The sequence below is a fragment of the Apostichopus japonicus genome, chromosome 16 (genome assembly GCF_037975245.1).
Source record: "Apostichopus japonicus isolate 1M-3 chromosome 16, ASM3797524v1, whole genome shotgun sequence".
Lineage (NCBI taxonomy): Eukaryota > Metazoa > Echinodermata > Holothuroidea > Aspidochirotida > Stichopodidae > Apostichopus > Apostichopus japonicus.
In genome coordinates this window covers 3,120,638-3,148,624 of record NC_092576.1, presented here as the reverse complement: position 1 = coordinate 3,148,624, position 27,987 = coordinate 3,120,638, and the positions used below count along the sequence as shown (strand labels likewise).

The following is a 27,987-nucleotide window of genomic DNA, read 5'->3' as shown; positions in this document are numbered from 1 at the left end:
ATCACTTTGTGCAACATGATGCTTTTAATGTTAACTTCTGGCTATGTAACATTTCACTGATCTTCGTTGTGTTTATCTGTGAGCCATGAGTGTACAATGACTGCTTAATTACGTTCCAGCTGTCTCTACAAAAAGGAGGCTAAAAACAACAAAATGAAGTTACTCAAAGCCTTTATCAAATTTGAGGATGTTTTTGGGACGGCAAAAAAATCAAGGGACACTAAATGAAATCAGCAGACTGTCCCCAGAAATGTGAGCAATGGAACAATACCATTCTTACTGTACAATATCATTCTAACTGTACAATATCATTCTTACTGTACAATATCATTCTTACTGTACAGTATCATTCTTACTGTACAATACCATTATATCTGTACAATACTATTATATCTGTACAATATCATTCTTACTGTACAATATCATTCTTACTGTATAATACCATTCTTACTGTACAATATCATTCTAACTGTAAAATATACTTCTAACTGTACAATATCATTCTAACTGTACAATATCATTCTTACTGTACAATATCCTTCTTACTGTACAATATCATTCTTACTGTACAATATCATTCTAACTGTACAATATCATTCTTACTGTACAATATCATTCTAACTGTACAATATCATTCTTACTGTACAATATCATTCTAACTGTACAATATCATTCTAACTGTACAATATCATTCTTACTGTACTACAATATTATTATTACTTTACAATATCATTCTTACTGTACAATATCATTCTTACTGTACAATATTATTATTACTTTACAATATCATTCTTACTGTACAATATCATTCTAACTGTACAATATCATTCTAACTGTACAATATCATTCTTACTGTACAATATCATTCTTACTGTACAATATCATTCTAACTGTACAATATCATTCTTACTGTACAATATCATTCTTACTGTACTACAATATTATTATTACTTTACAATATCATTCTTACTGTACAATATCATTCTTACTGTACAATATCATTCTAACTGTACAATATCATTCTTACTGTACAATATCATTCTTACTGTACAGTATCATTCTTACTGTACAATATCATTCTTATTGTACAATATCATTCTAACTGTACAATATCATTCTAACTGTACAATATCATTCTTACTGTACTACAATATTATTATTACTTTACAATATCATTTTTACTGTACAATATCATTCTTACTGTACAATATCATTCTTACTGTACAATATCATTCTTACTGTCTAATATCATTCTTACTGTACAATATCATTCTTACTGTACAATATCATTCTAACTGTACAATATCATTCTTACTGTACAGTATCATTCTTACTGTACAATATCATTCTAACTGTACAATATCATTCTTGCTGTACAATATCATTCTTACTGTATAATATCATTCTTACTGTACAATATCATTCTTACTGTACAATATCATTCTTGCTGTACAATATCATTCTTACTGTACAATATCATTTTCACTGTATTACAATATTATTATTACTGTACAATATCATTCCTCCAAGAATAGATTACATGTTACATACAGTAGTACAACATTATGACATGTATTATATAGAACATTCACTATTAGTAGAGGCACTGTAAAACTGTTGAGTATTACAGCAAAATAGTCATAAAATAATATAATTAGACGTAACTGTTGCTCCTAGAAGGAAACATTTCTTAATGAACAAATATGTCAAACATTTCCAGATGTACTTGGGAAAAAATTCAGCTTCTACTCTATATCCTGATTACCAAGACTGACCCTATATTTATCATCTGACAAGACTCTTCACACACTCAGCAAATGTCCTGACATACAAGCCTTCAGTGTGTCCAACATTACTTCTCTCTACCCCCACCACACCCCCTCCCACACACCTTGTACACCCCACCATATGTTGGTCAAATATGTAAGTGATTATGTGTCAAGTACTGCTGTGTTGATGTAATTACAGTTTCTTATGCAAAATTAAATTATATTTTCAAAGTAATTTGATAATTAAAAGCTATTCTTCTAACACATAGACTGATATCCACTCACTGTATGTCCACTAAGCTAGCGAAGTCGTTTATATCCCACCCGGCCATCTCAATAGACCCCCCCCCCCCCACCACCACTCCCCTCCCCCTCAGGACACCACAAACCAGACATTCCTACTTTAGCTAATACCCAACCTACTTAACAGTAATACTGTAGACATCAGACATTGAATGTAGACTGTGAGATAAGCTACAGATTGACCAGATTATTCAACGAGCAACTACTAATCACGAGGCTGTAATTAATAACAATAGGTTACTTCACTGAAAATAACTACATAGATACTTTGAAATACAATCTAATTACATCCTACTCTTATGTTATTGTTTCAATTAGATAATTGATATATAATCGTAAGCTGGGCCTCCTATTTCAAATTTATAACACCTGTTATTTCAACAAATTTCATTTTCTGAAGAATCTTTTGTTAAAATTTATGTTTTTCTTTTTTCATTTGTCTCTGTTTTACTCTCCTATTAATCATATGTCTTACCTGATGACTGTTCTTTCATTGTTAGTTTATTTCTTATTCAATTGCTTCTTCATTTCTTTGGTTTCTTCTACAATTATCTAAACCTATCACTAAACCTTCAGTAATTATTAAATATAACTATATTAATAATTCCTATCTTGTTTAAGTCGTTAATATTCATAAGTTATGATATTAATTACTAATATTATTTATATATTTATTAATTATACTTACCCCAGTTCCTTGAATCTTTGAGAGTGTTGTACATAGTTTAATATTTCATTAACTTCATGTTTATTTATTTCTCTCCCATTCTCTGTGTCTATGTACATCCTCTCTATTGATGTTAGGATTGGTAGAGAGAGACCAGAGTAGAGAGTAATATCATCTTCATCAACCTTGTTAAAGGAATAGACTAGATCAACACTGTATATAGGAATCTGAAGAAAAGTAAATAATAAATAAAATATTAATAATTATATCATAATATCATAAATTAAGTTATTATTATACAATAATGTTTATGAGTTGACTATTTGTTGTTATAACTAATGAAGTACAAATGGTCCTGGGATTAGAGGGGGTTATAGTGGGGCCAGTTTAATATTCAAATTGGTTAAAAGGGGTGTGTTTTGGTCAAAGTTCACAGTTAAACCAACATATTACTTTACTGTAAAAGAGACACAGTGTTGTAAGATTAATTACTGAACAAAATGGGTACGGAAGGGTGTGCAGTGGTTCAAGAAAGGGCGAATGTGGGGGGTGGGGTTACATATTATGTTAGTGGGTATGGGTTATTTACAGTTCAGGTGTAAGTAATTCCAGTTTAAGAACAGGGTCAGAACAAAACTGTAATACTTTGAAACCTGAATTTTTAGAGGTGTTAAATTTTCTCTTTACTGAGGTGTAACCAGGTTTACTTCAATAACAATAGATGGGGATATGGGGAGTGTTCCGGTGGGGGTGGTCATAATGGTTGAAATAATACTGCTATGGGTCTCGAATGAATGCAGTAGCTTTAAATTACTTTTGTTTTAAGTTTATACTTAATTTTGTTTGGGATTAAGGCAGGATTAGATTAATAGCAATATTACATACAGATAAAAAGGAGGGTCGGGAGGGGTGGTAAATGTGACTGGGTGGACGCAGGGTGCAAAATTTACATGGATTTGAATCAGGAACAATGTTCTATTGTATTAGGTTCGGTTATTTTAGATTCATTCTAATTAATCAGGATGTATGGTGGTGGATGCATGGGAGGGGTTATAGACCTAGTTAAAATATGTGTTTGACACAGTTGGACAGTATTACTGAATAAAATGAATTAACAGCTACAGTCAGTCACAGATGCCAGTATTTATTCCTGTTTTTTATTAGGGGGGGGGGAGGTGGGTTATTGGGGGGGTTTATTTGTGGTCAACTTATTTAGCCTAGAAGAGGAATGAGTATTAAGGTAGAATCCAGACACAATAACAAACAGGATGTTACTGTTGTATTTTTTTCTCTTAGTCCAACTGTTATTGAAAGTTAGTTCATTCATACTTAGTAAAGACTCCTAAATCCTATTGGTCCATTCAGGTCAGCTGACCGTGGTTAATCCTGTGAGTAACGCACGGTAAAATTACGGGGCATCACTTTAATAAATCTTTGGTTATATGTAACCAAAAATGTTTTGTTTTATGATTTTTCCCCACACAAATTGTAGTGTATGAATGAACGGGGTTAATCAACGGTCTAGCGTGCGTTACTCACATGATTAATGCACTCCGGGTGTTAATGCTATCGCTGGATGCACTCGGGCTCCGCCCTCGTGCATCGCTTGCATTATCCCCCGATCGTGCATTAATCCTGTGAGTAACGCACGCTAGACCGTTGATTAACCCCTTATTTAATTAATTAGAAACACAGAAGGCTCAGAGATCATCCAGGCCTAAGAAGTTGTTAGTCTTTTCTCTGTTTGTGGTTCCTCTTTTAAATTATACTCTTTATCTTTACTCTTTTTTATTTTTATTTGTTAATTTGTAGGTTGAGATGTTAGATTACAAATTATTTTACGTTCATTAATTCTAGTAAATATAATTAATAGTCTTTTGCCTTTGTGTAGCTAATTGTTAATGTTGCAGGAAATACATTTTGTTGTTTATTATAAATTACATTTTATATAAAGTCTATAGCATATTAAATTTATTTTTGGTTTAGTTGATGGACTTATAAAATATATGAAGACCTTCCATCATAACTAAACGACTTCACAGAATTACTAACCAGGAAAGAGTTTATTATCAAGTAAGAGAATTGCACGCCAGTTAAAACAGAGATTCAAAAAAATCCAACAATTAAGCATCATTTCTCATATTGAATCAGTCTGAATTTATTTATTTTATATTTGTTTTTGTAAATCTTCAACAGATTCCTTGTTTGTATTGTTTAATATTCATTTATTGTCTTTCTTAATTGTTAATAACTATAACCTTATTGATTGTTTACATAACAGTGTATGACTACTTGTTCATTGTTAATTTTACTCCAATCATCTGATAGACTGCATTAACATTGTAAGTAATTAAACCTGCTAATTAGTTAATGATTTGCAATTAATGCAGTCTTAATTAGGGTTTTATAATTCATGAGAGATGAACATTCACTTCATCAAGTCCCTTAGTTAGGTAGTATTGTTGAATTTATTACTATTAATAAGTTTTCCCTTGTTTCAATTTCAAAGTCATCTTTTATTGACCTAAATTTAAAGATTTAATTAATAAAATATTAATGAGGGTTTTATAGGTCACGACTCTAATCCCCCTTAAGACCTTATCTTTGTTCTTACTAGTATGAATAATTAATTGTTAATTTGTTTGTCAAATTCAGGTGCAAGGTCACACAATGTTCACAATATAGTTTAAGATGTTAAAACATTAACAATACTGTTAAACTTAGATTTGGTTCATTCCACGATATCCCTTTAAGTTGTACTTACGTCTTGATTGGATGCTTTCACCAGGACCTCTATGACTGACCTCTGTACCGATTCACTGGTCGTGTTATCAATGGCCACAATATCTGAACACAGCGATTTAATTGTCTGGATGTCATCAGCCTGTGAAATAAAGGAATAATTATTTGTTATTATGACATATTGATATAATCAGAGCAGATGTTGTAATACTATTCTGCATAACAATAAATCATTCATCTGTGACAGTCCTGGTATATTTGGTGAAACTCTTGTCAGTTTCATTGAAATACTTCTTACATTAATTTCAGGGCAAATAAAGACTTCTGATGACAATAAGAAGTAGGAATAAACAAATTACGACTTCTTCATCGGAAAAACCAAGAGAAATGTTTTAAACAATTTTATTGTCTTTCATTTTATGTTTAATTGCGTTAATAAATATCCCCCTAATTATTTCACAGCTACTGAAGAGTGACTGAAGAGTGATGGGTGGGTTTAAGTTCTTGGGAAGGAGAGGAAGTGATTCACAAAGCAATACCACTCATTAATATTCATCTTCTACTGTTAATTTGTTTCTATATAGTTAGAGGTTGAATCTAACAAATGATTTTATTATAATATTTCTTCTATTTCCAGATTATTCTGCTTGTTGAAACACCAACCTTCCTCCATTCACCAGATTGTAGATCAAGTTGACTGGCATGGCTTGGCCACAGGACTGTGAGGAAAGGAAACAAAATACAATTTTACTGAAAACATATTTGTGCTATATGCTGAATGAACTTAGCAACCTGGTTTTACTATTAATATAGCCAATCGCTTTGGGATGTTGCCAGTCTTGCCAGGGAAGTATACTTTTACTTGCAATTCTTTATCAGGAAGCAACATTAAGAAAACAGGAGGAATTACTGAAAGACGATTACTTAACTTTTTGGTTTAATATTTCAACACTAATGATGAAGGCTAGATTTATCATGTGAGGGAGTGGTGAGAGTGCAGGAAGTGAATTTGAATATGTGAATGTTTATGAGCAGCCTCCTCAACCCCATGTAAAAGCCTCTACTGCATAGTTTTGTTTTCTTAGAAAGTTCAATGAATTGGTCGACTTTGTTTCTCATGGGAAATATTTTGCAGTTAATTAAATTCTTTCAGTTCATAGCATTATATGTTGAGTTAGTTAGGACAACATTGATCACTTCAATAATTTAAAATCAGTGCTATGGTTCTATGATTGAGGGAGGAAAGGATTGGGAAGGAAATGGGGGGGGGGGGGTAAAAGGCTAATTCTACTGCTAAGCTGCTAGAGAAAGTCTGAATTCAACCAGTCTTAGCCGAGAAAAAAGGATCATTAGGCTGGTTCAAGTTAAGAAAACTTAGCCCAGCACCTTGTCACCCACGACAATACCGAAAACAACTCAACTGTACTCTGGCAAGACATACTACGTAATAGGGATTCATCATTACCCCAGTTATACACATATTGTACCTAATCCAAATTATCTTGATTTATTGAAAATCAGCTCAAGGACGATCTTTGAAAAAGATTTATTTCTTTATGCAGAGTATTGTAAGACTGATTAATAGATAGTCAGGTAAAATGTTGAATCCTAGTCTAAGTATTATTTAACATTTATCACTCATCTGAAAGGACCTTACTTGACCTGTATATATAAAATACCTTTAATCTGTCTTGATTTTGCTGTTTCTGGTATTATCTCAGGTCTGATGAATTCAGGCAGTTTACATTTAAAGAACCTTTAACAGTGAAGGAAAATAATACAAAGCAATAAAATGACTTTAATTAGTATACTTTAATTTCCAATGAACTATTTTATTTCATTTATACACCTTAACATTAGTTGTAGAGAATAATTAATATTAGTGATTTACACAACAGCTAATAATGTTATATGAAGATACTTGTCAATCACGTAAATTAAAGGTAGATATAGCAGAGAGGTAACCTGTCACTCTCCAGTTGCTCTTTAGATAAGTAACGTTACTGGGCAGGAGGTGGGAGGGGAGGGGGAGGAGGTGTTGAGTAGGTGGTCATTGCACGTGCAAGAGGACACATTGTGCTTTTGTATTTCATCTCCTCTTGACAGGAAACTTCATTAACAAATCATCAAAACAAGTTTAACTATCAATTCCTCTGCTGTGAGTGGAAAGAATTAAAGGTAGTCAGTAAAGGCCCCAAATTATAGCACGCTATAATTGCTAGAAAATTTCAGAAAGTACCTTCCTGGAGGTCTTTATTCTCCACATTGTTCTCATACTTTTTTAAGGAACACACAAGATAACTGAATGTCCCATTGGGGAATATTTCCTCGAAGGTTGTAATAAAAACCGTTTAAGAAGTTTGACCAAAGTGACCATATTTGAATATATTTAGGCCAATACAAAATACCTTTAAATAGAGCCATTACTGATTTATTATTTCTTGGTCAATATTTCAATCTTTAAAATGCTGATAGAGTAGTTTAGCTGTTAATCATGCTCAGGTTTGATATAATGCTGTTTTGTAAAAGCGTTAATTTGCATGCACACTATTTGAATAAGACTTGATTTTCTTCGTTTCCATCACGGTCCACAAACAATCCTCAAATAAAGAATGATTCAGATTGTGATGCTCACTAATTGTCTCTGATCATTAAAAGTACCCTAGACTACCAATCAGCTGATTTTATATCTTATATTAAGCATCGCTCCCCAAGAACTAACTCAGTCTGAAGACATCATAGCAAATAAAAAACAGAATTAATTATTAGCACCTGTTTAATAACTGATGACAACTCAGTTAGTGTTTCTTTCATTTACTCACCAAAGTTCTCTAAATTTCTCAGACTGTATTCCATAGTTCAATAGTCCTATGACGTTATCCTCGGTAATGGGGTTCCCGGATCCCTGATTTATCGATATCTTCTCCAGTGAGGAGAGGTGTGGCAAGCAAAGACCAGATTCGAGCAGGATGTCACAATGTTGGACTTTATTGAAGGAAGACACTAGCTTCAGATTACATATTGGTATCTGTAGTGAGAAAATTAAGGAAATAAAACAAATGGATTTAGAGTTGGTTCAGTCTTATCTTGTCATCAATTATGATGTGGGCAAACTTAATACAATGCAAAACACCAATTAAGGTAACATTGAAAAAAAAACTATCAAAAATAAAATAAAACAAGAACAACTTAGTAATAAACTGAACATGGCAGGTATGGTTGATTTAGCATAATTATCATTTAAATCCAATCTGAGTAACATGTTAGATTTCAGTTATCAGCAGGCATGACGAGAGGTACCTGAGGATCTGGGGTTTTATAGAGGCAGGAAAATATTGGGGAATGATATGGGGGATGAATTATGGCTTGGGTTAAAGAGTAAAGTATAGTCCAACTTTCATTGTTCTTAAGGAGAAATAAAAGTGTAGGAAGTTGATGACATCATTGTCAACCCTAATCATCTCTTTCCATATTTGTTGTATGCTAAACTGAAAGTTTACTTCAAAATTTAAAACTATTACTCTAGAATTCCATTTTTACATTATAATATTCCTTCTCAAATAGGTTGATTTCTCTTGCATATTTCCCCTTTTCAGAATGTGAGTAACACGCTGGGGATGAAAGATACAGACATTGACACACGTAATGGTATATTTACAATTTTATCATCTTGCATCGGTAAATATAGTCGTGTAAATAACATTTCTCCGATCTGAGTCAATTGATCTAACATTTTTTTTTCATTTCTCATTGAACAACATAATCATGTATTGGATATATGAGATAGCCCAAATTTTATTTTTACAGTAAATCTTAGTTTATCTGAATTAACTGTTCGAAACCACGGCTAGAATTTGCCTTCAACAACATGCCCACCATTATATATTTATAGCCTTCTCTGTTTGGCCAATTCCGCTGCAGATTTGGACGCATATGATCGCTTTAATTCTGGTAGGTCCTTTACACAGTGTATATTCAAATATTGACTCAATTGGCTGGAATAGATTTAGTTGATATGAAGACGTTAGTTAGATCAGCTTCCATTTATATTCAAGGTATGACAATTAGACGATAATTTAGGAAGTTTAAAGAAAATGGGAATCGTTCCGTAGAATGGTCTTATTTTGTAAGCGCTATAGTGACATTAGAATTGGGCTAAAATATATTGTTAAGTCAACATTTTGACTTTTCTTCCTCGAAATATCGGCTCTCTGTCTATCCAGAAATTGTCAAATTGTTTTTGCTTATTCCGAAATTTCGATATCTCAATATCTTAAACGTTTTATGCCAAACTATTTGGTCAACATTTCATCTCGAAATTTTGACTATTAATTGGTCTTATTGCACACATTTTGAAGATAGAAATATATGTTAACTTTATTCATTATAACCCTTCGGTCATGCTTAACTGTCAAAATGTATTGAATAATCGCATTAGCTTGTGTAGAGCTATTTATGCCGAAGTAACAACAAACTATATGACGACGTTAAGATTTCTTGTTTCTAAGTTAGCGGGAGCGGGGGTGGGGGTGGGGATAGGTTGTAGTGGGAATAGCAGTCTAATTATGTATCATTAGACGATCATTTGACATCATATGTAGCGAAATCATCGATAAAGAGATCGATAATAGTAATGAGATCTGTGATGCAGCTAGACCGTTATATGGAGGATTATATTCGTTGTTGTTGTTGTGTTTGTTGCCATGATCAGATATGGGTATTTTACAAAGAAGGAGTATGACCGTGGATTGTTGAAGACGACTACACGTATTGAGAGGTCTTGAAGCATCCTTCCCTACAAAAAGAATTGTGCTGATCAATACTTTTGTATTTTTGTGTGGGATTAAAAATCTTGGGTGTACAACCTAGATCAGCGCCTAGTTGTTTTAATTGTTGAAGTAGTATAATTGCTGTATTGTTTCTGTTCATGTGCGTGCTTTGCGTAATAAACGTCAATCAAGTATGAATATGTTTGTTAATCACAATCACAATAAATGTATTCACGTTTTAATTGGACTGTAATCCCGCTTTCTTTTAGTTTTGTGCAAGTCACTTGAATTAATTGAAATAGAGAGAGGGAGGAAATTTAAATATTTTCATAACATCATTTAAACAGTTTTTACGATTTGACTCAATTTTGACTAGGTCGATGTTCTCGATGGTGTTCCTGATAAGAATTCATGCTATGGATTGTTTCATGTTTCCAGAAAATGACCGAGTAGATAGTACTTTGTAATTTAATAACTGAGAAGTTCATGTAAGATGCCATGATGTAAATCACACTATAAATTAAAGATGCATATGCTATGAAACGAACGTGATAAAGAGTATGTATGTTGATGACTATTGTAAAGAGCAACACACTTTGACATATCTCGGGGTTTTCATGACCACAGAATCCCAGGATATTGTGTATGCCAGAACAGTTTTCAGACAGAAATGTGAAAAGCCCTGTCGCATTTCTACCAAAACATGTTTCAGTGTTTTCCATCCATTTTTCAACCAGTCTTGTTGTTAACATTTTACTACATGAAAAATTGGTCTTATTGTATTTCTTTATTTGGTTTTATTTGGATCTTTTTCGACATAGTTTGGTAAATGAAAAGCTGTTGGCGTCTTAAAATGTCAGTATCGATTATGGAAATAATCATAAACATTTGTTTATGTGGGGATATGGAAAATGTTGTTAGATTAAAACAATGATTCGAATCCCTCGGCAGTCATTGGTTAGTTGCAATATATAGTCCGTACAGTGAATGTAAACATGAACAAACAGAGATGTCGAAACTACGTATCGTATATATTTAATACTAACGTCATGACTTGATGCAATCTGCAGGAGTTGAATGGTCGACCTCTGGAGTAACTTGGTGTCATCCTTTCTGATCCTTAGTCGCTCAGAACACAGCTCTTTAACAGTCTCCATGATGCCATCAAACTTTCCACATTGTTCCAGGATACAAAGAATGGCAAACTTATCACCATCTTTCTTGCTTTTCAAGTATTCGATGATATTACTTCCAGCTCCAGAGTTTAGTCCACAAGCAAACCGAAAGACGTACTGGAGGTCAAATGGATCCATCTTACCGAGACTCGGTTCTAGTTCAGCTGGATCTTTCACACCTGCTGCGATACCCGTCACATGAAATGATGCGAACCATTCACAGAATATTTTATGGTAAAAACTGACCTCAGTCTTGGTGTTGATGTTCTTACCGGGAGTATCTGGTCCATCTGTAATAACAAAGACCTTCTCCTCTACTAAAATACCAACGCGGATATGATGATTATAGAAGTCTTCACCTAGTCGTTTGATCAGCGACACTTTCTCCCAGACAATCTGTTGATTCTCTTTGCTGAGTCCTTCGAAAGCTACTTTACTAAGTTCCTCGTGATTAGCTTCGAACATTGTTGCGTATCTTTCAACGTTGTATTCTTCTGCTTTGTTTCTTGTGTGATGGTGGAAACATCTCATCATGTAGCGAAAGAAATCAGTGACAGATTTGAATTTCTGAAAATCTTCCCTTTCATGTGTCATATGAGAAAACATAGAAAAGAAGAGAGGAACCTGGCAGAGGTCATCAAGAATGACGTTTTCCTTGAGACCTTTCTTGACTTTAGCAACAGCCTACTCATTATCTCCACAGACAGCCTTTCTGATGTACTCATCACGGGCAGCGTTATCAAAACCAGTCAATTTAAATCGGTTTGTATTGGATTTATCATATTCCTTTGGTAAGTACCTAGTTGTCAAGGTAACATCAGACTCAGGAAACATCTGTGACATCATGATACGTCCCACGTCATTTTCTTTTTCCTTCTCTGGGTATTCATCATAACCATCTAACTGAAATGCAACTGACCTACAACTCTCTATTATTTCCCTAATGTCTCTTATCTTGATTCTTCTTTCGTCAGGTATTAGATACAATTTGATTGCTTTATATATGGACGTCACATTACCCATCTGTCTCAGCTTAAGTAGGATTAGAATCTCTACGTCATAGAGAGGGGAGTCCGGAGCACCATTACACCAGTCATAAGCTAGCTGCAGCGTAAGAGTCGATTTGCCATACCCTGGTTCTCCTTCTACGATACGTCTGTTAGATCTCATACGAGAATCGGTGAAAATGTTTTTGTATGATTCTAAACGTTCCCATTGTAGAGCTTTATCATACGACGCGGCTCCTCCAATCGACGCATTGACACCACTCTCTACAAAGACATTGTCTACACAATAAAGTCTTTCTTTGATATAAGGAATAGGTTTTACTCCGTTATACTGGACTTTATATTTCTTCTTCAAAGCTTTTATCAGTATTTGTTTCTTATCTGTGTGAAAACGAGGAGAATACATATTGAGTTATTAACCATGGTGGGCCTATTCTGATCGACAGCTTTGTGAAGGTGAAATACGCTTACAAATTTCATACAGCGATTCTTTAGGAAGAAATCTGACAATGCATGTGTCAGTTAATGAAGAGAACATCGGTAAAAAGATGCAAAAAGCACTGTAAAATAGTAAATAATACACTAAGAGCACTCGTCAATCTGCAAGTATATAAAACCTGGTTAGAAATTGTAGGTGTACCTTGCTTATTTTTTAAAAAGACAGAATGTAGTCGTTATTTGTTCACGAACTGAAATTCTATTCTATTTTATAGTTTTAGTCCATTTCTGTTCTGATTTTTATTCGGAGGATGGGGGGGGGGGGGAGGGTGGTTGTGTTGGGAGTCTCTAATTAAGTAAGGAGTGAGGAGGGTACAGGTTGCATATATTGTTCCGCTCTTTTTCGACAAATTCTCTTAAAGGAAACATAAATAAAATTCCATGTATACTTCCACATTAAAGGTGCAAGCAAAACAAAATAAACATCAGATTTTGTGTAACATAACGAAGTGTTTAAATAACAATTAAGTGTTATATTGTTCGTGTACAAGTATAAAATAGAAAAAATAGCACACCGTACCTTCCAAAGTCTGTGGTTCCGCCGTATCTTCAACAGTTACCGATTCTTCCTCTGATGGATCCTCGTTGCTCGCCGACAAAGATGGAGTTCTTCTGGATGCTTGAAATTCTTCATCGGTCTTTGCTGGTTGAGCGGCTGACGTCACGTTATCCTGGTGGGCTGTTTGTGACGTCAGAGTAGGATCCTTCGTTGCCTGACTCTTAGTCTTCCCTCCTTTCTTCCTTGAATTTTTATTTCCCATCTTTGACCATAAATCTGTGTAATGTTTCAAATAAAAACGAAAACATGAAACATAATTTCGAAGAACTCTGACAAAATATAAGTTTATCATCATTCTATGGCTCTGAATAAAAACGACTATGAAAATATCTTTTAATAAGGAACTCCAATCTGATGATTGAAAGTTGCATTTGAATCTCTGTGTTTTGAATCTCTTATCATGGTGGTGTCAAACTTTAAGGAATGTTAAGGAAAATATAATGTGCCGATAAACTAGAAGAAATCATTACAAATGGCGTAAGTCACTAACGTTGGATAAAATGTAAACAATGTTGGGAAATATTTTAAAGATTTATCATAATGATTGAAGTTGCTATACGATTAAAAGAAAATGACTTACCTGGACCATGATTTGATCAGCCGGTGTTAATAGAAAATATCCAGAAAGTAGGTCACACATCTATGCTCACCATAACAGTTAAAATAACGAATTTACTGTATATTTCAAAGGAGTGGTCTTCCTCTCCGTGATATGCACTGTGCAATATGCACTGTACAGATCAAAATGGCGTCTCTTAACGTATGATCGTATGATATCTGCACACTGCACGTCACTTCGAGAGCTAAACTCAAAGTTCATATTTGCACTAGTCGAACAGATTTAATTGGGTTTTATATTTTATACAGTTTATGCTTATCAATAGTTTTCTCTACATGGCTCATGATAAACGTGGACGTACCGTACCTTTAAAGTAACATAACAATGTCTTGTCATATTAAATACGTTTCATTTTTTATACCTTTGGGTTTCTTGCGGTTTGAGGTTAGCCATTTATAGTCAATGCTCAGCGTATTTCTTTGAACTGTTCTACGCAACACGTTCTTGTTCATTGGTCTAACAAGAAGTATAGAAGTACAAGAGGTATATCACAAGTTATATGTTCTGTTACATATGGTCCACTTAAATCACATTTTATTTTTAAATTAATTAAATAATCAGAAGAAAAGCGATGGAACCTGTAAAGGGTAATACACTGATTTTTTGAACCTTTGATCGATGAAAGAGGGTTATACATAAATCATTAAAATGGTACTGTCCCATTGACTCATTGTTGCATTGATAACCTATGATATCAAAGAGACATTGTTACTTACTACTACAGACTCAATTAGTAGTTTTACTGCGTATATAACACTTTCGAACAGTATTTAATTTAAGACGTGCAAGTAACTTGCTTCAATGCATTAACAAGGTAACAATATGTAGCAGTTATTGCTCATGACTTATAAACATCGCTGTATCGGCACAGTGAATTTCTTCCATTTTCACAGAAATGGTCTAGTATAGGCCAACCACGTCATTAACGCAAATGATTTGATTACACCCTCTAATACACCTAGTTTTTATGTTACTTCATATTTAAGAGAGTGGAATGATTTCATCGTATTCATTAAAAGGTTTGCTATCAACAATTATCCTCATACTAGTTGCAAAAACATTAATTTAAAGCTCTTCGAAACTCCCTAGACATATAGGAATGTTTTTTGTAAAATTTTCTAAATTATTAATGTTATTTGTATTTGTTCCGTTTCTGGCTGTTTCAAGTACCTTAAAATATCATTACATCATTAAAATTAGATTGTCGATGAATAATAAAACACAAATATTTAGCCATAAAATTGTCATGAATCTTAATCCGCAGTTTATATTCAAGACCCTTTAAATATGACGCTATGCTGACCTTTGACACTGTACTGATGGGTTTGGATCCTTAACTGTCGTAAACTGGTACAATCTCCATATATATATTAAAATGATAACGTGTTGATATTGGATGCACAATGCTTAAGTTTATAGATACGACAGCAAATATTAACTACCTCAAAATATTGAAGTAACAAAGTCCATCAAAAACGAAACTTGCAGAGAGAATAAGCACATTATCTCTAATAACAATGTAAAACCCGATAACAGGCACCGAACGTTTGAAAAACTCTTGATAACGGTTTCCAAACCGGGTTGGTGGAAATCATGAATTTTTGTGTGGTATACTTGCGCAAAAATTGACCGTAATTATCACAAAGTGTTAAATACAATTTACTATCGCCTACTTCTCCGTTCACTTTTCCTTTGCTCTTTATTAAGCCATTTCAATTCAAATCTGGAAATAATTGATCTACTTTAGGTAATATCAGAGTTAAGTTGAGTCTTATTTGAAGAATGTTGTTTCATCCATCACTGTGCAATGTGTAGTCCTTAATATAATTCACCATGCAGGATCAGATTCAGCTATTTTGAGTGTCCTCATCCCCATCGTTCAGCCCCATCGAGAAAAACATAAATAAAGAACGTGTTAATTCTTGTTTGTGTACCCGATTATAGTTCTAATTTATGATGTATCTCAGAATGCATCATTTCAAGTCTGACATTTTCCTTTTTCCGTGTGAAGGACCCCAACATCCCTACATTGCAGCCGGCTTCAACGGTCCTTCTTGTTTAAAATACTAGATCCGCCACTTCCATGTGTTATACCATACCAATTTAGGAACATGTTATGTTCGATCACTTCCTTAATATACAAGGCCATACAACTTCAGTTCACAAAATTTGAGTAAAAAAAAACGGCGTATGTGTTACCATCATAATCGTTTTATGTCCTAATAATCTTCTCGTCAGACAACATTTATGACAAAGAAAACCTTAACACAATTAGCATACAACGAACTTTGATTGGAAGACATTTGGCTTAGTTTGGCAACTATATGGCGCTGAGAGAGGAGGCCAGGCACAGTCCAATATTTGACGCCCATCCAACCCCTTATTTGTCTCAAAATCAAGGTCCTTGTAATATTTCACCCCCCCCCCCCCCTCCTTCTCTCCTCTCTGTTACTTGTGAGCTCGTCTAAAAGACAACTTCCAATGTATATTATGCCTTAATAATCAGCAATAAAAACACAACAAAAATAAATAATTAAATAAGGAGTTTGTCAACTGAAGACAATTGAAAGGCAGTACTTTCTGAACATCATGTGGGGTCCACATTAGATTCTCTCGGACTATGTCGTGGCTAGTCATGTGACACGTAAATATATTTTATGTCTGGTGTTCTATTTTAAAGTTCATTGAAGCAGGTAATATTACTAATTATAGGCATGTCTATTCGGAGACCTCTGAACCAGGATCAAGATATTTTACTAACAGCCTATACTTTCTGTATACTAATGTCACTTCTCATTTTCTGTCACAAAGCTGGCTTCATTTCATGTCGATCTACCTTCGACTGGTTTTAAGGGTGAAGGGGTGAGGTTGGGGCTGGTGGCTTCCAATGGTAGCAGGAGTCATTCAAATAACGCATTAGATAAAAAAGAATGCATAGAATTTTTCTCATGACCTTTGAAAGGATTTATGCTATTATTGAACAACTCGGCGGTTTCGCCTTATAATGGTGTATGCACGCTATACTGCACGCATAGTTACACAAAGAGCTTAACAATGTCTCAAATTTCAACGAGTTAATATGAGTCAATATGAATATATCAGATCTCATATCTTCACACCTTGGTCAAATATTTGATATAAATTTATCTCGAACAGACTGCAAATACAATGTCCATAAAAACGAAGCTGCCTAGATAAGAACAAACATATTTAGATTTAAATATAATATAAAGGTTAACAATTCACGAAATGCAGCCAATATTTGACATTCGCCAGGAAAAAGTTCACACTAGATCGGCAGTAATCGTAAAATAGTATGGTTTAGAGAAAGATATATAGTCTTTACTGTTGAATGAGATTCATGTAGATAATCTCATATCGTATCCAGGAACCTGACGTTTGCATTGGCAGTCTGAGTCAATATTGTACTTTAAAAGATGAATAATACCAATCCGTCCATACAAAATATTTACAAAAAACGACGACATTTTATAAAATTTGTGTTCAAATTAGTTTTTTATTGTTCTTTATTTTCTTTTCGAACTGATTTTGAGCGGTTGATTTGATCTTGCTCGTAATTTCACTAAGTAAGGTTAACAATGAAATTTTAGGCCTATACCTCTCGATTGTAACGTCATGAACAAATCGAATCAATTGACTTGTGTCTCACTTTCTGTTTCACATAGTCAATGATAATTATACAGCCAATAATCAATGCCGTGACGTACTAGTGACTTACTAGTTTTAAGATAATATATTTTCATTAGAAAGATATTTCGTCTTTTTCTGCTGATGCACTTGTCTGTCAATCACTAATTGTGATTCAGATAAAGTATTTACTGAGAAACGAAGAAGGCTCGTATCTTTCTTTTTGTGTGGATCGTGTACTCTTGTGTTGATGGAAGAGAAGGAGTGTGCAGCTGCGCTATTTTATATGCTGAGATTGCTGCTGAAGTATTAAGTAATTATTACGTTAATTGTGTTGTTACAAGAATCTTATTTCATTGGTGCGAAAAACAATAAGACCAACAACGTTTACAATAATTCTTGGTATACATTTTTTTATTATAACGTATTAACTTATGAACTTTATTTATTTGGGGGAACCACATTTGTACAATCACTTTTGTCACACCAATTACTTTTGTAACACTAGCCACTTTTGTCACACACATGGCCCACTTAATTCACATCAGCCACTTTCGTGTCACATCAAGCAGGTTTGTCACACATAGCCCACTTTTGTCACAACCTTAGCTGAGTTAAAGTGGTAAGCATATCAGGTCTTGCATACATTTTTAAATAGTGGACACATCATTGTGTATCCGAGTTTTGATAGATAATAAAGAATGGCCCATTCGGGCCATTATATAATGGCACAACAATAATGAGGCATTTAGTTGAGGCTGAACTGAGGATTCTCGATTCGAGGACGAAGGTTTGACGATGTTTCCTGGTACTTTAAAGGCTGCCGATTCAGAATCCTTGGGTCAACCTTGTGTAAATATGGGGAACATGAAGTTGAAGGCGCTTTCGAAAACTGCCTCCAAAAATGATGCGAAACAGCAATAATATGCACACTATGTGACCATGCAAAAAAGAGTGAATGCATGTCTCGATAATTTCGATGATGCCGAAATGTGACTAAAGTGGGCGATGTATGTGTCACAAGAGGTTGATGTGACAAAAGTGGGCGTTGTGACGAAATTGGTTGCAACATATGTATTTGTAATTTTATTAATAGCCTTCTGCAGATGCAGCGTATTGCATCAATGCAGAAACCCCACTTTGTATGATCAAGTTTATGTAACTTCCTACTTTTATAATAGACTCCGTTATTCAAAATGAGTTCATATTTTATTTAAACTATTTTGAATTATCTAATTAATGTTAGCAAAATGAAAATCGCGAGACACAGGCTAATATTTAGTAAGGCCAATATATTGGACAATTAGCGCCGTCACAATGAAAATATTCAAAGGATATGCAGAGTACAGCATTTCATATATAATGACACCAAACGTTGAATAGGAAAAGCGTAGAAATACACGACGTATTTTATGTTAAAGCTACACCGAGTTCCTATTATAAGAAACACATGTTGCCTTTAGATAATTTGAGTATCTACGTCATAAACAAAATACAGAAAGTTGAGGGCGACATTTAAATGAATATTAAATATTCAGTTTATACATTAAACTTTAATATATGTCTTTCATCCCGTCTTTAAATCTGTACCATTCAGTACCGAGCACCGCTTCTATTGAAGAATAAACACATAATAAAGTATTGACATTATAGGATTGTTTGCTTATATAGATTGCTTAGCACCATGTGAGGCAAAGTCCATTGCCACCCCCCCCCCCACCCCCCAAAAAACTACAGATTTAATAAGAGTAAACAAATTTTACGTTTTTATGTATACATTAATATGAATATTAATCAATATCATATAACGAACAAGTGTTATAAACGAGTAGGTACGCCCTTAATCCATGTCTAAATTTTTAATGATGAAAATATGTTTTTTCTTCATTGCTAAGAGGTCAGAGTATTGGAAATAGTTAAGAACTTGCTTTAGAGGTAAATACATGGCTATATATGGAAGTCATTTCATCAGTTGTGTAATTACGTTAGTAGGTGAAGTTTATACTAGATTTTGTACTTATAGCCATCTGGAGATTAGAAGTTAGTCATAAAATTTAAACAATGCAAAGACCAATAAAACAACAACAAAGAAATGACAGAACTATTTCTTTGTAGATATCTCGTACGATTTCGCAATCAGTTGCATTTTATGTTACATTTGTATTACTACATAAAGTGAGAGTCTTAGTAGGAAAGTATCTTGTTGAGTTTATTCCGTTATATTAACCTTTACGCGGGAGCAAGAGTAGACGATACACACTGGTTCCTTTAAACAGTTAATCGAGACTGTTAATGTTTATATAATATTTGATAATCATTATTTTTATACTCTGTGTATTTTATGTGTTACTCTGGTAAAAATAAAGACATCAGACTTATACAATCTCTAGTATCAGCTTTCCTTAACTTACAGATGTAAATAAACCCCGATACATATATGAAAATTAATGTAAGAAAAGGCTTACACTTTTATGTACTGAAAATAACAGAAACATCAACGTTACGACAAATACACAGAGCCATCCTAGTCACCAAAACCAACATCACGATGATTGAGTTAAATATCATTCGCCAATCGCAAAAATCATATTTTTCACTTGACCACATAGATAAAGTATTCCAGAGTTAAATGTAAAACCGATCATCAACGATTTTTTCACCCTGTAAGGTCATCAAGATTGAACATGTTGAAAAGGTTCTGGAAAACAATACAGGTATCACGGCATTCGTCCTCGGCGTCGCGTTCAGTCGTGTTGAATTGTTCCAGTCTTTTACGGATGTTAAACTATGACTTCATCATTCTGAGAGCAATTCGGTGTTCTTATGTGTAAATCCCTTCTTAGGTGCTGATATTCCTTCTTATTTGACTCAAATTCAGCTTTCTTAAGAGATACATCATAAAAAAAATAACCCTACTGCATCTTTGAATTATAGAAAGTACATTAAATGTTAACTGCAAATAGTAGTCTTGTGCCAGCTACATCGGATATGTATTAGAAAAAGTCGCGTTCTTCGAGGATAATTACACTGCGTCCTTGTATAGTAATCAATGCCTATTATATGGATGGATACATTTCCTTGCACATTGTAATCTGAAAAAGAAACAAAATCAATATCATTACAGAAACATTTTTATACAATTATGTATACTTTTGACATTTTTGTAAACCATGTTTGTAGTGATGCACTTATGACCAGATGCAAATTGTTTATTTACTCAGCATTACACCAACATATATACGGATATTTGAATCATCACCGCGTTTGACGTGAGGTAATTAAATAACACAAGTGATTTATCTGATTATCCGGCGACGACGTAAGTATAAGACCGAACCACTTCCGCGAGAAGCATGGAGACGTAGTATCTATGTTTGTTTCTTATAACAATATGCCTGTAATAACCTCATTAAAACCTAATTAATACCTTTGACGTATCATTTATTCTCCTAACTGAAAAACTATCAATGTACTCTCTGCCGTGCAGGATGATACGATATGTAGTGACTAGTTTTCTATAAATACGCTTTACATATACATTACATTAAACTGTTATGTACAACGAGAGGGGATGTGGGACTGTATCCTACAATTCTGAAACAAATAGCAAAGGATATTATAGCTGTATTGAGACTATTTCACCTACCTCCCTATCAAGTTCCTCGTCTGTCATTTGGCTGCCACTCGTGTGCTATAAAACGACACAGAAATGATGTGCTTAGTTTTCAAAGTAGCGATGATATTTAAAAGATTTTGTTAACTGAAAACATCGTCTCCCTATAACTCAAGTGCATTTCCTAAAGCCATGGTTTGTAAATTTTTCGAAAAAAGTCATTGGTTAAAGCATTCCGTATTACCATATGATTACTTTGTAGATGTTAACTAGAATGTTGATATTACAATGTAAATATACCGTCGCATACTTGCGATCCTTGATATAGATGAAGACGGCGTTCGTTCGTTCTTTTGTATACTCTTATGATAACGTTCTATAATTGGCAGTTCTAAAACATATAATAAAACAAAAATAACAAAAGAGGTACCATGAACATGACATACAATAATATTTATACTTAATTATGTATTTAGAGTGAGAAAATTATTGTGTTTGGTATACAGTCTTACCTCCCAACAACCAGTTTGTAGATTTAGACGAAAGGAGACGAGTGAAGGATACCACAGAACTACAAATTAATAGAAAAACGTTGACTTAATTATACGAGAGACACAAATATCATGATTAAACGTATGACACCGTATGATAACATCATTTGCAAATAAAAAAGTGTATTACACTAAGCCTTTACACAGATGTTTGTTATTATTGTCAACTCATATACAACTTCTAGGAAGTATTATATCAATACAGATTACCAGGTATATATTTTTCTTTTTCGGTTACTCTGGCAATGATAATTATTTCTGATGCAAATACCTTGCACTTTCTTTTCATGAAGCGTTGATAGACTGGAAACGTCACTAAAACGACGAGGCATTAAGCAGAATGAAAATCTATAAATGTAAAGAAAGACATACAAAAGAATTGAATCCATATAAAATAATATCATATGTAAACAAATTGTTCAATTAAGGATTAATAATGTTTCTTTAAATATATTAAATATAGGATATGTATGAACCTTTACACGATCTCAAACTATTACTGGTATTTCATTTCCTTCTATGATTTTTCTCAGTCAGAAAACGGTTGTCGACAGTGCCCTAAGCCTGTAAATGAGCACGCACATGTTATCAACGTAGGTCGTTAATCTAACAGCTTCATTAAATAACGTGTTATATTATTGGTCTACTTCATGGGTGCTGAAAATCTTGCATTACTTACAGTTTACGAGAGCAGAACAATAATTAATTTAGTAACTTAATTGGTAATTATCGGTTGATGGCGGAATCGAACATACGAACCCGGATTGCTAAATTCTCACTATGCTGTTTTGACACTTTCTAAAACTGTCCAACGCAAGCTGATACAAACAGCATTTGATAATTCTCTAGAAAGGTCTGTGAATAAACTGAAATTCTTGTATAATGCACTGACGAATTTAGTACTTACGCGACTGAGTTTAAGTTTTCACAGCTGGCTGCATAAATGAAAAGATCCTGCAAGTTTTTCTCTGTCCAATCGTTGGCACTCATCTCAATCCAGAGTTGACCGAGAGTAGTTTGAGATGATAGACGAAGGCCGGAAGTAAGTACAATTTCATTTCTAGAGACATCCACCGAGTCGATGGCTTCATGCAGCATTAAACGTGATACTGTAACCTGAGATGCAGAAAACGTATTATTAACAAATAATCGAGGCTTATATTTAATTCTAGTATATGTGTGTCCTCTTCTATTATAATGACACTGATCAGCATAACAAAGTTCCTATTTTACCTTTGTGCAAGGAAACCACTTCAATATTTATCAAATAATATCGTTTTATATTGCAAGTTAAGGTAAGAAGATAAGATTTATGTAAAGGGTTTCTTTAATTCGTACCTTATGGTGAGAGGCTATAGCCAGTATTTGTAGCGTTGACCTCTGGAGCAGTTTGCTGTCTACATGTGATAAATGGATGGGTTTAGAACAGAGCTCTTTCACAGTTTCCATAACAGCGTGACTGCTCCCAATCTGCTCCAGGAGACAGAGAATGGTAAATTCTTCGCTACCTTCCATACCTCGGATGTAGTGTATAATGTGTTTAGCTACGTCCGGGTATATTCCACAGACAAATCGATAAAGGTGCTGATAATCAGATGGATATAAATCCTCTAACAATTCAATTAAATATTCGTCACTAGAGGTTTCAAATTTACTGCCAAGTTTTGTAATAACATCCACAACGTGATTTGCCGCATACCATTCACAGAACAAACTATGATTAAATCTGACTTTTCTTGCTAACTTTGCAGCTGCAGATTTCTTCTCACGAACTTCAACAAAGATTCCAATACGTAAATATTGATCGAAAAATTCGTGTCCTAGAATTGTACAGAGGTAGTCTCTAGTCCAAGACTCAGTGGAATATCCAACCAGGCTTTCAAAAGCTACCTCGTTAAGCTTCGTATGATTATACTCCTCAACGTGTGTTTGTTGATTGTGCTTGTGAAACTTTCTCTTGAAATGATCGTGGAAACATGATATCATGTTACGAAAGTAACCCGTCATTGTTGTATATCGTTTTATCATGTCGTTATCATGTGTAATATGTGCGTATATTATAAAGAAGAATGGAACCCGACAGAGATCTCCAAGAATGGGATTATCCTGGAGAGATTCTGTAATTCTCTCTGTTGCATCATCATCATTTTTCGTTACAACTTTACGAAGATACTTATCTTGAGTAAGCCTGTCGAATCCAGTTAGACGAATACGTTTAAAATCTTTGGAGTATCTCTTCTGTACAAATTGCGAACGTGTTGTTAGAACAACTTCAAAGTGTGGAAACATTTCCTTTTCAATAATAGCCAAAATGTCAGTTTTTACTTTGCTGCCATAATCATGATATTCATCGACACCATCCAAAACAAATAAAACAGAAGAGGTTTGGCGGAGTACCTCTTTAATGTTATTAACAGTTAGATTTGAGTCAGTTTGTAACGACTGTTTAATACATTCATAGATTGAAGTCACTTCTACCAGTTCACAAATTTTCATTACAATCAGAACTTTCACGTCATTTAAACTTGATCCTGGTCCACCAATGGACCAATCACGGGCAAGTTGAACAGTCAAGGCTGTCTTGCCACATCCAGGTCCTGCCTCTATGATACGACGATTTGATTTAACTCTCGGGTCTAACCTTATACTGCGATAATTTTCTAAAGATTCCCATTTTTCAACATTCCCAGAGTTGTTTACTAAATATTCAATTCCACCTTCTATGAAGAAATTATTCACCGCTTTAACATTTACGGATGCTATCGGATGAGAATGTGCGTAGAGGCGGTGGTAAGCTTCCTTCAACTCCTTAATCAGCTGCTGCTCCATCTGCACGAGAAGAAAGAACCAAAAGTTGAGTCTGTCAAAGATAGCCATACGTCTAAAAGACATCTGTCCTCTGTCTAACATACACCATTATAGCTTTTTAGCATTCACTTTGAAACATGTTGCAACAATTAAATACGATTTGTGCAAATGCAACTAACGTTCAGTTGCAGTTTTACAGTCGTTTAACATGTGATATGTTCTCTTTTAGTACATTTATTATATTATGTACAATATAACTAGTTCCTTTCCTCTGTTAACATGGTGGCAGGTATAGATAATAATATACTTAATTTTACCACAAACCTTACGGTTTCTGCATGTGACATATATCGATTTCGATATTGTTGGTCAGAACATCACACATCCCTTTAATTGATACAGTTGCTCATTTTACCTGTAATAATGATCATTCAACCGCCATTATACCATCTACGCTAATGATTTCAGTCTTTTCCTAGATTTAAACTATAAGAGTAAAGATTAATATATATATATACTTACCTCAGCTAACATTTATTCTAATCAGCGTGGCATTATATTTCAGAAATATCAGTAGATATTTATGAAACTGCTGTCTTAACGGCGTTTCTCTTCATTAAGATGGCGTCGTTATGTGTTTCCAACACGCGACATTACACACGTATACCGCGATGAGCAAAGTTCATATTATACACGGTCTAGTAGACTTGTGATATAAAATAGTTTTATCGTTCAGTAAACAAAGGCTTAACCACAGTTGAGGGTTTTGTTACCATAACCATGGACTTTGATAAACATAAACGACCCTGCAAAAAAGTCATACACTAATGTACATGAAAGACGTCCTATGTATTCAGTCAATCGCTAGCTTTCGCAGTTGTCGTGATCCCGCTTCCGTACAGGGTTAGACAAAATAATAAAACACATTCAATACGCGTGAGTGAGATTATACTTCTCTTCTATTCGGTGGTTCGTGTATAACTGATATGACAAAGGTGACCTCGGGGAAGATATATCTTATGGAGTATATATACAAGTGACCTTATAGAGTATAGAATATATGCCAGTCGTTTAGTTAATCTGTTACACTCCTCCCCTCTTAATTAGAACATTAAGTTTCTCGTTTTGAAATTATCTGTGGCAAGGTTATAGATGAGTATATACATTTCATTTACAATAATTAAGGCCGGTAATAATTAGGCCTTTTGCGATTACGCTTTGGGTATGACTTAGGTGCAATATCTAAATCAGGTACGTCTGAAGCATGTGACTCAACGTCATAGGCTTCGGCAACATCACCAACTGCTTGGGGTGGTTCTGTGTCAGAATCAGAATTATCTGCTACGGGCAAATCATTGGCATCAATCTCTATGATTGAAGGCGGCTGAATGTTGGTGTCCTTAGGTGGTAATGGATTAACTGAGTTACTCAAATGGCATTTCCTAATCTGATCTTGATGTCGTCTTACCACGTTACCATTTTCTAACTTAACCTTAAATGAAATCGGTCCAGTCTTTTCAACGATGTGACCAATAAGCCACTTTTGACCTCTGATCGCAAAGTTCTTAGCAAAAACTTTGTCACCTAACTCAAATGATCGATTGACACTCGACTTGTCATGTTGCCTCTGTTGCTGTTCCTGTTTTGCTTGAACTCTCTGATGTAAGTTTGTGTGGATCAGGTCCATACGAGAACGTAAGGAGCGACCCATTAACAATTGTGACGGAGAGTCTCCTCTCTTGGTTTGAGGGGTTATTCTGTATTTGAAGAGAATTGGGGAAACTTTGTCCTGTAAGTTTCCCTCTCTCATTCTCTTTACCCCTTGTTTGACAGTTTGGTCTGCTCGTTCAGCCAGTCCATTCGATACCGGGTGATAGGGGGCAGTAGTTACATGTCGAATGCCATTCATTTCACAAAACGTTTTAAACTCTGAGCTTGGGAAACATGATCCATTATCACTAACTATCATTTCAGGTACTCCCAATTGTGAAAAAGTTTTACTCAAATTTTGTATGGTGGATTTGGTAGTTGAGTTATTCATTACATGAACTTCGATCCATTTTGAGTAAGCATCAACTATATCCAACAACATGTGTCCCATGAACGGTCCAGCAAAATCTATGTGAATTCGGGACCATGGTCGATTGGGTTGTAGCCATGAATGTAATGGTGCTTTAGGGGGATTAGGTCTGCTTTCTTGACAGACCGGGTATTCTTTCACTAACTTTTCAATTTCACTATACAAGTTAGGCCACCAAACAAATCCACGGGCAAAACTTTTCTTGCGTGACCCTCCCACATGACAATCATGTAGCTCTTCCAATATTGGTTTACGGAGCAGAGGAGGGATTATCACTCTGTTGCCCCAGAGTAAGCATCCATCCTCTACGGACAATTCATTACGTCTTTGGTAATACGGTTTCAAGGCCTCATTACGTTGCTCTGGCAAACGCATTTTACATAACCCAATATTTTAGATAATGTTGGATCACGTCGAGTACTTTTGCGTACTTGACTTGATGTTACTGGGCATTGGTCAAGAATATTCAGTGCAAGTACTATCTCTGGGGATACTGGATTACTCTTAATCGTTTCTGGCAATGGAAGTTGACTCATTGCGTCGGCATTAGCATGTGCATCTGTTGGTTTGAATTTGAGATTGTATTCATACATAGCAAGAGTGAGAGCCCAACGCTGAATGCGCGCGGATGCCTGCGGCTGTATTGCGCGGCCCTCATTGAACAAACGAAGCAGCGGCTTGTGATCTGTGAACATCGTAAAATGTCGCCCATAAAGATACGAATGAATTTTCTTTACGCCAAACACACATGCTAAACCCTCTTTTTCAATTTGCGCATAATTCTTTTCTGCGCTTGACAATGTGCGCGAAGCAAACCCAATCGGTTGCTCTGAGCCGTCTTCCATTTTGTGTGGTAACACAGCGCCAATTCCATAAGGGGATGCATCACATGACAATATTAATTCTTTTATAGGATCATAATGACACAATACTTGTGAAGACATGAGTAAGTCTTTAGAGTTCCCAAAGGCAGACTTTTCCGTTTTTGTCCATCGCCATTGAGTGTCCTTCCTCAACAAATCGTATAGTGGAGCCAAAGTTGTCGACAGTGCCGGTAGGAACTTCCCGTAGTAAGTTAGAAGATCCAAATACGACTTTAGCTCCGTCACGTTATGTGGTGCCGGTGCTTCCTTGATTGCTTTTACCTTTTCTGGCATGGGGTGAAAACCTTTCTCGTCA

At 34.7% G+C, this 27,987-nt stretch overlaps 2 protein-coding genes across 7 annotated transcripts in view; both read right to left on the bottom strand.

The window, feature by feature from the left end:
* The window catches only part of LOC139982439 (uncharacterized), a 92,828-nt gene extending 78,567 nt beyond the window's left edge, over nucleotides 1-14,261 (bottom strand). The window contains exon 1 of the mRNA XM_071995309.1: nucleotides 14,070-14,261. The gene's annotated coding sequence lies outside the window, so the exon portion shown is untranslated. The remainder of the gene's footprint in view (nucleotides 1-14,069) is intronic.
* Nucleotides 1-27,987, bottom strand: part of LOC139982438 (uncharacterized) — a 95,013-nt gene that overhangs the window by 19,776 nt on the left and 47,250 nt on the right. The window contains exons 7-12 of one of the 6 annotated variants that reach the window (XM_071995301.1): nucleotides 23,259-24,749; nucleotides 22,828-23,036; nucleotides 22,192-22,268; nucleotides 21,882-21,940; nucleotides 21,403-21,447; nucleotides 20,773-20,848 (exon numbers count right to left, since the gene is read on the bottom strand). The exons of 1 other annotated variant lie outside the window; for it this stretch is intronic. In XM_071995301.1, coding sequence (XP_071851402.1) covers nucleotides 20,813-20,848; nucleotides 21,403-21,447; nucleotides 21,882-21,940; nucleotides 22,192-22,268; nucleotides 22,828-23,036; nucleotides 23,259-24,749 — 1,917 coding nt within the window. In that variant the 3' untranslated portion in view covers nucleotides 20,773-20,812. Of the gene's footprint in view, nucleotides 1-2,760; nucleotides 2,967-5,503; nucleotides 5,624-20,772; nucleotides 20,849-21,402; nucleotides 21,448-21,881; nucleotides 21,941-22,191; nucleotides 22,269-22,827; nucleotides 23,037-23,258; nucleotides 24,750-27,987 lie in introns of those variants that run through there. 4 more of the 6 variants (XM_071995303.1, XM_071995302.1, XM_071995305.1 and 1 more) reach the window with 4 other exon arrangements.